The sequence below is a fragment of the Coffea eugenioides genome, chromosome 3, assembly GCF_003713205.1.
Source record: "Coffea eugenioides isolate CCC68of chromosome 3, Ceug_1.0, whole genome shotgun sequence".
NCBI classification, from domain to species: Eukaryota; Viridiplantae; Streptophyta; class Magnoliopsida; order Gentianales; family Rubiaceae; genus Coffea; species Coffea eugenioides.
Genome location: NC_040037.1, coordinates 36302834 through 36312861, shown reverse-complemented (window position 1 = coordinate 36312861; position 10028 = coordinate 36302834). Strand labels below are relative to the sequence as shown.

At 35.4% G+C, this 10028-nt stretch overlaps 1 protein-coding gene across 1 annotated transcript in view; it reads right to left on the bottom strand.

Annotated features, from left to right (window-relative positions):
• LOC113766513 (putative disease resistance protein RGA3) overlaps positions 1–5402 on the bottom strand; it is a 21977-nt gene extending 16575 nt beyond the window's left edge. The window contains exons 1-3 of the mRNA XM_027310696.1: positions 5301–5402; positions 4223–4290; positions 4–3130 (exon numbers count right to left, since the gene is read on the bottom strand). Coding sequence (XP_027166497.1) covers positions 4–3114 — 3111 coding nt within the window. The 5' untranslated portion in view covers positions 3115–3130; positions 4223–4290; positions 5301–5402. The remainder of the gene's footprint in view (positions 1–3; positions 3131–4222; positions 4291–5300) is intronic.
• Positions 5403–10028: the final 4626 nt, after the last annotated feature.

Sequence of the window (10028 nt, the reverse complement as noted above, 5' to 3'; positions counted from 1 at the left end):
TACTCGTCGCAAGGCAGTGAGGTATTTACGTCCCTTGGGGATTGAAATTGATTCGAGCAAGGGGCAATTCCAAACAATTAATTCCTCTAGGGACTCAAGGCCAACCAAATGTTGAGGAGCTTTATTGTCAATACAAGTGTGCTCAGCTACTGATTGGTAATTTGGTCCTTCTAAAGTTTGAGGAACATCAAATGAAAAATCTAAGAATTTGGTCAAATCAGCACAATCTCTTAATTGGAGATGTGCAAGCTTGGGATTGTTTTGGAATAACACATTTGGTAACTTAGTGAGCCCATTCACATTCCAAATGAAAAGACTAGTGAGAGTGCTGACTCCACTACAAATATATGTCATTAATGCTGATCCATTTTGGGTTTTCTCGACGTTCAATTCCTTGAGACGTGGAAAATAATTTGGAAAAGTGGCTAACTGAGGGCAATTAATAATCCTCATCACACCAAGGACCGGAAACACCACCACTATTCCATCATGAACAGTTGCTTCCGTCCATTCCCTCAAATTTTGCATATTCTCTAGAATGAGATCTTCAAGTGCTGGAAACAAGTTTAGGGGTCTTTGACTGGTACTGCCACTATGCACGCCTGATTTGCCATAAAAAGAAGGGCCTATACTTGTTAGGCTATCAAGTCCTTCCAAGTGCAGAGATCTGAGGAAGGGCATGTTTCCAAGAGTTGGTAACTCTTTGCAATTTTTGCAATCCTGCAATTCAAATTTCACCAATTTCCCAAGTTTTTCAATCCAAGTTGAAAGTTTATCACCAAAAAATCTTTCAATAATCAAACCTTTCAAATTTTGGTGAGCTTGCAAGCCTTCCAACACTTGATTGTATTCACTATCATTATTTCTTGAATTATCTATTTCATTCCATAGTAATATTAACTCATCAATGTTTGGCTTCCCAATCAGATTTGCGGATAGGGCTTCTTCCTTGCTTTTCACTAATTCAAGATTACGTAACTCAAGCTGTCCATTGAGATTCTTCAAATTCCTCAATTCTCCAATTTGTCGACCTCTTTCTTCACCAATATTGAAAAATGGCAAAGTTTGGAGAAATTGCAACTGTCCGATCTCAAAAGGCATGATATCACTTGATTTATCCTCAGAGAAAAAGTCAAAGTGCCTCAAATTCACCAAATTCTTGAAATTCTTTGGAAACTTTGTCAGTGAGAGACAATATTTAACTCTTAATGTCTGCAAATTGTAAAGTTGACATAGAGACTCTGGCAATGTTTTGATTGAAGTTTTTGACGAATCAAGATATCGCAAATGAGTTAGCTTGCCAATTGATTTAGGAAGCTCTCGGACACTTGATGCCCTTAAGTTCAAAACTCGCAACATAAAAAATGACATCTCCCTATCATTAAGTGATCTGTTTCCTTGCAAAAACAATGTCGTAATACGCTTGAAACTTTCAGTGGAAGGAAACAGCATTTCTTCTTGACTTCTCTCCAATGCAAGATACCGGATGGAAAACGTCTCCATATCAATGCTGCTAGACCCTGTCAACTTTAAACCTGACTCTGCCAACCTTAAAGTTTTAGAATTGGAAATGAATTGCACCATCTCATGTACAAGATCATGCATTTTGCAATTCAAAACATTCCCATAATCATCCTCCTCTACCTCTTGAAATAAGTTACTATCCAACAAAATGGTAAAATACCTGTTACCAACTTCCTCCATATGCATATCGTCTGTTGGATTTGAATGAAGAAATCCTTCTGCTGCCCAAAGTTGGATTAGTTGATTCCTTTCCATTTGAAAATCTTTAGGAAAAATTGAACAATATGCAAAACACTTTTTAAGAGAAGGATGTGGAAGATGATCAAAGCTCAACTTCAAAATTTCATTAACGTTACTATTTTCACCTCCACCTAAAATTTGAAGCCTACTCTCTAATTTTTGCCATTCATTTGGTCCCTTGTTGTGCAACATGCCACCGAGAACACTTGCAGCCAATGGTAAGCCTCCGCATCTTTGCACAATCTTCAACCCTATATCTTGCAGCCCATCGGGCACTTCCCCAGCACCAAATGCATTTTCTTTGAGAATGCGCCAACATTGATAATCTGATAATTGTTTCAAGGAATAACCTTGAGGAGAAGAAATTCTGGTGATGTCTACCACTTGTTGCTCACGAGTGGTCACAAGAATCCAACTCCCCATGGCTTGGCTAGTACCTTTCAGAGACCCAAGAAAATCATTCCATAGCATGGACTCCTTATTCCACACATCATCCAAGACCAGTAGGTATTTTTTACCATCCAATAATTCCTTAAGCTGCTTGACTCTGGCTTCCCTATCCTTAGCTTCAGGCTCTCGACCTTGCAGTGATTGTAGAATCATTCCAAACAACCTATTGGCAATGAAATCCTCCGAAGCACACACCCATATTCTCTTGTCAAAATGTTTTTCAGTATTTGGATCATTGAAAACTTTTCGAGCTAAGGTGGTCTTCCCGATCCCGCCCATCCCTACTATCGGAAGAACGGAGATAGTTTCATTATTATTCATGGCAGTTAGTTGTGTTACTATTGCTGAAACATCACCATCTCTTCCAACAAAACTTGCATCAACAGTAACAGAGTCAGTCTCTCTCTTCTTCATAAATGCTCCTCTGCTAGGAGGAGAAAGAGCAGGTGCATCTCTAGCTCCATTCTGTGACCGGAGGAGGCCAAGTTTCGTTGCTTGTTCATTGATACTTATCAAATCCATATTGATTTTCTGAATTTTTTTGGCCATTCTGCAACGAAATGCAATGGGATTGGAGACTGAGAAGAAGAAGCATACCTTCTGCTTCATTTGGTTTCGGATCTCAACTTTGCGTCGAATCATTTCATAGTTGAAGTCATCCAGCAAATTATCAACATCAAACGCCACACGTTCAAGCTCCTCCAGCCAAAGCTTCACGGAATCTTCAGTCACCTGTTTTTTCTCTGCATCACGAAGGACAACCTGGATTCCAATCAACGTTTTCTGCAGTTTCTTCAAATCATTCTTGAACCCAACAAACTGGCCAATTTGTTCTGAACCCAAGTTTATTGCCTTCTCCACTAGAACTTGTACTGCGGAACCGAGTAGTGCATCCGCCATCAGGTCAGGTCGATATCTGGGAGAAAGAAAGAATTTGATAGGTTTGAGAGTGTGGAATGGAACCGGGCAACTTGCAACTTTGAATGTGAGAGAAAGAGAACCGGGCAGTAGATGAAACTGAAAGTCTACTAATTGGTATTGGTTTTTAAGCTTTTAAACACTCTTATTATAATTGCAGCAGTAAAAGGAAAATGAAAAGGAAGAAAAGGTTCCCGACAAGAAGACACGAAAGGCAATGAATTCTTTACTTTTCTAGCCATCACGTTACTGTGCATTAACAACCCACCATTACTAGGAGATCCAATCCAAAGAAACTGTAAGAAAATGCTAACAAATAATTTTGTAAAGCAGAAGACATTTGAGACTGTGACCACAAATAGATCAAAAGCTAATACACCATCCATCTTCATCTTGACAGAGCAAGCAGCATCATTATGTCGTTTTCAAGGTATAGATAAAAATGATTTTCTATGTGGAATCACCAATTTTATTCAGCATTAAACCAAATGCAAAATCTAGAAAAGAGGTGACATTGATTCAATAATAACAAGAAGGTTTCATCTTTTCAAAACCCATCATAATTAGTACGATTAGGTAACTACCATTATAGTAGCAGTGGAAATATATTGCAAACAATTGGATGTGTCTGGATAAGAGATTATTTGTAATAACGTTATAGTACTTTTTATGAAATGACATATATAAGATAAAAAGACGATTAGAAATTATGTTTAAGATGAAATCTGAATAATATTTGATTTTTTTTTGGCAAAATAGCAATTACCACTTTAATTATTAAGCATAATGCAAAAGAAATTTTCTGGTATCCTATTACTATGAGCTGAATCTTCTTAGTCTACACTGTAATGAATTCGGGGGAAGAAAAAAATTTCTCATTCTGCTTGAATTGGTCTTCACCTGTATGCGGTTACAGTAGGAACCGAATTGTTACTGTAAATTGTTATGTACAATATCTCACAGATGAGTAAGCATATGAAAAACAAGAAATATAATGTCCCAGAAATTAATTTTCTCGAAACAATTGTCACTTGTTTTTACCACATTAAAAGTATCACATTTCAAAATAAAATGAGCAATGCGAACGTACCGAGCAAACTGGAAAGAAATAGTCTGATAAGCAGTGGCAAGTGGTGCTTGACCTTGGGTGACTGGTACCTGCCATTGCAGCGAAGGGGAAGGTGAGTATTACTCAGAAATGCACTTTAACCTACTAAACTTTTGGTCAACTTCTATTTTTGGCCCAGAAAGTACTCAACAAATTGCATCTTTAACTCCAAAACTTGGTTTCTTTTAATTTCACCATTTTTATAAAGGAATACTGTTTCTTATCATAATTGACCATTTTTAGGTACCTACAACTATGCTGGCATGTTTTCCATCCCATTATCAATATCAAATACCATAAAAATATATCCTTCTTAAATTGTTTCTTAATTTTTCATAATTTTATTATCATTAATTGATGGTACTTTTCATAATTCTCATAAAATTTTTGTATTTTATTACTTTAGTAAAGATCAAAATTTGATAAAAGCTTCATCCACAACTTCGTGGAAATAAAACCTCTCTTATAATATTTTAACTTTTCAAACAACTGTTTCAAATTATTACAAGTTGAGAGACGTGAAAGGAAATGAATGTCAACCTTGTTACTTCTACAATTGTGCCCTTACATTAAAAAAGTCTTTTAAAGAAGGTAATTGTAACAAAACTGATAGCTTTAGATTTAACCACTTTTAGTTTATTTGCTATATGAGTCAATAGGTAACTAAAATAATAATGGACTCTCTTATAAATATATGCATCATAATCTCTCATCGTCCTTGGCCACGATTGGATTGGGAGATATTATTAACGAGGGATAACCCTGGAAGATTATTGAAATTCTATAATGATTTAAATAATCAAGTAAGAGACCAAGACTAACTTATTGTGCTACGCGTTCTACTCACTCTTGTTTGATTAAGCATCAAGTGATGGATTTTATCTGATCTAAGTATGCAACAAGCACAATCAAAACTCTTTTAAACAGCTAATATGTGTGAAATTTTAGATTTCATTCATTAGCAATTGTGGAAATTCATATGACAAAAAAGGAATTCCTTTATATACCCCAAGTCAATGTTCCCGTAATATGAAGAATTATCAATGAAAGAGAAGATTACCTGGTCTTGGAGCAAAAAGATGGGAAAGAATTAGCTTCTCTATTTTCTCTTTAGCAGTGTCAACGTTGTTGTGAAGAGAAGGAAGAGTAAGATGAATTTTTGTTTGAGTGGGGTTTCATAGGGAAGCCAGAAGTCACGGTGATATTTTAGAGTATGTTTGGATTGCAATTTTTCAAAAAAAAAAAATGCTATATTTTTTGTGGACATATTCTTTTTTTTTTTTTTGGCATTTTAACAAGTCTTTAGGACCACTTGATGAGTGTTCTTGGCCGAGGGATATAACTCTCAATGCACTGTGCTAGGTGAGCTTATCATTTCAACTACAGGAGATCAATTTTTTTACCTATACAGTTAATTTCGAGTACTCGTCCTCCTATACGATATACCTTCGTGCCTGCGTGCTACGAGGCAAGCCCTTGAGAACTTCCTTCCTTGTCTTGTTATCTGCCTTTCACTCTTTAGTGCCAGAGAAGTGAGCAATACCGAGCAGATGCAATTATGAGCCACTGGAACTGGGACCCTGATTCATGCATCTGTAATTGTTGTCGGTTGTTTACATTTAACTGGGAGCTGGGGATAAGCTTATTTACTCCCTATGTCAGGATTGAAAGTAAGACATGTCCGTGTAGGCCAACGTAAATTATTGGGTCAGTCAAGTTAAAAGACTATTGTTTCTTTCTTCTATGTCGTCCTTTTAGGTTGAAGTTTGGAGTGTTGAATTGGATTTGACGATAAGTATCCCCTGGAGCAAAAGTTTGATAGGATTCTCATGTAGTATTTGAAACCTGTTACTTTCAAAGTACTATTTGCTTGATAAAAGAACTTGTGATTTTTAAATCAGTTAAAGATTGTGTGTTATGACTGCCATGAATGGTAGACTTTCAAGAAGCATTTGGGATTTTAAGAATGCAAAGCTCAGAGGCTAATTCCTTAGAATATTTGTATTTAAAAAAATAACCGCCAAATACACCTCTGACATTTTCTCATTCTATAGCGGCCGTGCTGACTCAGTACGGCCGCATAATTAAATATTCCACCGAAATCTTATCTGCAAAAAATTTAGTGGTGCAGAGGGTGTCAGCGCGGACGTGCTGACTGGGCACGTCCGCGGCTGAAAAAGCTGCTTCTAGTCTGAGCATGTGTCAGACGCGGACGTGTTGACTGTGCACGTCCGCGACTGATCAAACTGACTCCAAGTCTGCGCATGTGTCAGACGGGGACGTGCCCAGCACGTCCCCGGGAGGCACAAAATCAGTGCTGTTGTGTCAGACGCGGACGTGCCCAGTCAGCACGTCCGCGTCTGACGCATGCTAAAAAAAATCCTCTCAACTCTGAGAATTGGGAACTGAAACAATCCTCCATCCACCCATCACCCATATATTATTGCCAACCGAAAAGACTGCAAACAAACCCAGAAAGAAAGAAACCAGAGAAGTAGAATTGTCTCGGTCCATCTATTGGTCACCTCCCGACTCCGAAAGCCACAAAAGCTGAACCGTAGCCCCACCCCACCGCCACATCACTCAGCCCTTATAGTTTACTTCACTCTCTTCTCTTTTGCGCCAATCAACAACCAAAATTTGCACAAACAACCCATGCCATGCATAATTTGCTCGGAGAATTTTATTTTTTTAAAAATCACCCTTTTACCACTTTCATAATGTGTACATATCAATCATAACGTCGTAAATAGCGTAACAAATAATAATGAAATCTGTTCTTCAATAAACAACTCACGCTTTGTGCTACTACAACAAGCATGTTTTAATTGCTATATATATATATTATTAAGAAAAATTTTATTTATACACTACTTAGTTATTATATCTTTTTTCACTTCATATAAATTACATCGTTATTATTATTATATAGTATACTTTTTCGAGATCTATATTAACTTATCAATTACTCTTACCTGTGTTATACACCATTCTATAATTAGTATGTGCATTAGAACTGTAGACTAGATTTTATCATAATACTAGTATTAGGAATGTAGTGAAAAATTTTATATACACTCCCTATATTTAGTGCAACATTTTGGGAAAGTAATTAATATTCGTATTCGATCATTTTATTTGGGCTGTACAGAAGTTTGTTAATGGTCAATGATATTCTTCGCATTCTAAAAAGAGTTAAATGACATAAACACTCACTCCATAGATTTTTCTAATTTTTTAAATGCCAAAATACGCTCAAGGTATAATTTAACGATAACTTTGTGTTACTTTTGTAGAAACCTTTTTTTAATTTAAAAAAAAACTCTAACATTGTTTAATAAATCCTAAAGTAATACACAATTTCAAAATAATAATAAAAAAAATTTTAGTACTTTATTGAAGAACTACTAAACAATTGATCATGGTTGTTAAGATTCTCTTCTATCACTAGTTGCATTATAATCCAAGACTAATTTAAGAGTAGGAAAAATTAAGTGATAAAATAAAGAAATTTACTACCATTAAATACATAGATGGGCACTTTTTTGTCTCCAAAAATATTTTGCAGCTTTTTTGTTGTCATTTTATTAAGAACAAAAAAAGAAAGAAAGGAAGGATGAAGTGTCTGGAGCATTCTTCGAAATGCTTACATCATTTGCATTGATATTGATCGCAGTTTCACAGCATTTGCATCCGTCTGACACATGCACAGACTTGGAGTCAGTTTGGTCAGCCGCGGACGTGCACAGTCAGCACGTCCGCGCTGACACCCTCTGCCCCACTGAATTTTTTGCAAACAAGATTTCGGTGGAATATTTAATTATGCGGCCGTGCTGACGCTATAAAATGAGAAACACCGCATGTCAGAGGTATATTTGGCGGTTGTTTTTTTTAAATACAAATATTCTAAGGAATTAGCCAAGCTCAGGACCATACTGTAATAAGGGAAGGACGTACACAATTATACTTTTCTAAACTATTTCTTTTTATATTACAGCTAACTTAGTAATAATATATTTAACTTGTTATTTTCCTAACATTATAACCATTCTTCTTTTTAATATTTGTTATTTCTTTCCTTCTGCTTCACAACACTTCCTCGAGTCAAAGAAAAAAGATTTTTTATTCGGAAGACTCAATTTCGTTGAATGTGCCTAATAGCCATATTTTAGGCAAAGCCAATTAAACATGTTACAACTATTAATATTCAACTAAGTAAAAAAAAAACCTAAATGAAGTTTCCTTCTCTCTACACTTCCTCATTCTCTCTATCTTCCTCCTTTCTTCTTGAATAAAACTGTCTAGTCTCAAAGTAAGTAAAAAAAGTTGTCTTCTAAGATTTCCAGTGAGCGTATATTCTCCTCTTCTAATGCTCACTAGTGAGAGTTCCCTTCTAGATTATTCTAGTGGAATTTTTTCTCTCCTAAATTTTTTGGAGACAGTTTTTTTAGTTTATATTTTTCTTTGTTAAATCTCAATTTGTTTCATATGTAAATGTTAGATCTGAGATCTATATTGTCAGGTCTCAACTAGATGTTTGAGTTTAAAATATTCTCATAGCAGATCTAGAAGTAACAAGTAGAGGGCATTTATTGAGTCCAAGATAATTGATATCAAGTTAGAATGTGTTGCAATTTCAGAATATAATTAATATTTATTGCTTGGATCTGTAGATCTTCAGATCTGTTGTACATTTGGCATGCTTGATTTATTTTCTAGTGTTAATGCAAATATCATGAATGAAATTATGATTTTTGTCAAAAGAATTATTCAACTAAATGAATGCAGAGGATTGCCCTTTATACTTATGTGCAACGAGTGGGGAAAAAAATACTAATTTATAATATTCCACCAAACACATGATTTACATGAAAAATGCTTCTTAAATTCATAGTAAGAAAAATTTTGGTTCTACTTTGGAAGTTCCTTTTCTCTGAACTTCACCTTAAGAAGTAATAGATTTTCCCATACAAGTTATAGCTATATGGGGCTCACAATGTTTTAGAAATGTGTGCTAGTTCGTTTAGATTAGAAAGAGATAATAAGTAATATGTACTAATTAATTCCCAAATATTACTACTTTATCTTAGATTAGAAGGTTAAAATCATCTTACTATTGAGTAGAAAATTAGATGACAAATATTCGGGCAAACACTAGTACGATGGTTTCTTAAGCAAAAGCTAAGACAGGATGATTTTTCAATGTCCTTGAATGTCTACAAAAGATCAAGGCATGTGAATTGGCCATTTAAGATGGAATTCAATTCCATCGAGAAAAAGAAAAAGCAAAAAAAAAAAAGGGAAGATGGATTAATTCAATTTCTCAGCATCTAACCCTGAAAAATTACAACTTGCATTTATTAATTGGGTTGACATTGAAAAAGAATTACATTCATTTGTTGTTTGCTAACTTTTTCTACTTTCTTTTTCACGAGTAGACGGACTTGTACGAAATTAAACAACAAAACAAAATACGAAACGTATAAAAGACTTGACTAAACAAAGGATGACTAAGTCTATCCATGTGTTTTTCTATCTTGTGGTGGCCAGTACTCCATTGCATTCTTATCTTCTCATTTGTTTTTTTGTTTTTGGTCCACTGGTAACAGTGTTCACTACTGATTCAAAACGAAGGACGTCCTTTTCCTTTGTCAATCTGTCCATTTGTTTTTCTTTTTCGTGGTGGCTATTACAGGATTCTTAGCATCTCAGATTGGCCGAGTCTACACTCAAAAGTCTGAAGCAATAATAAACTCGCTGGGCCAGTTCAATAATGCACTCTGGGTTG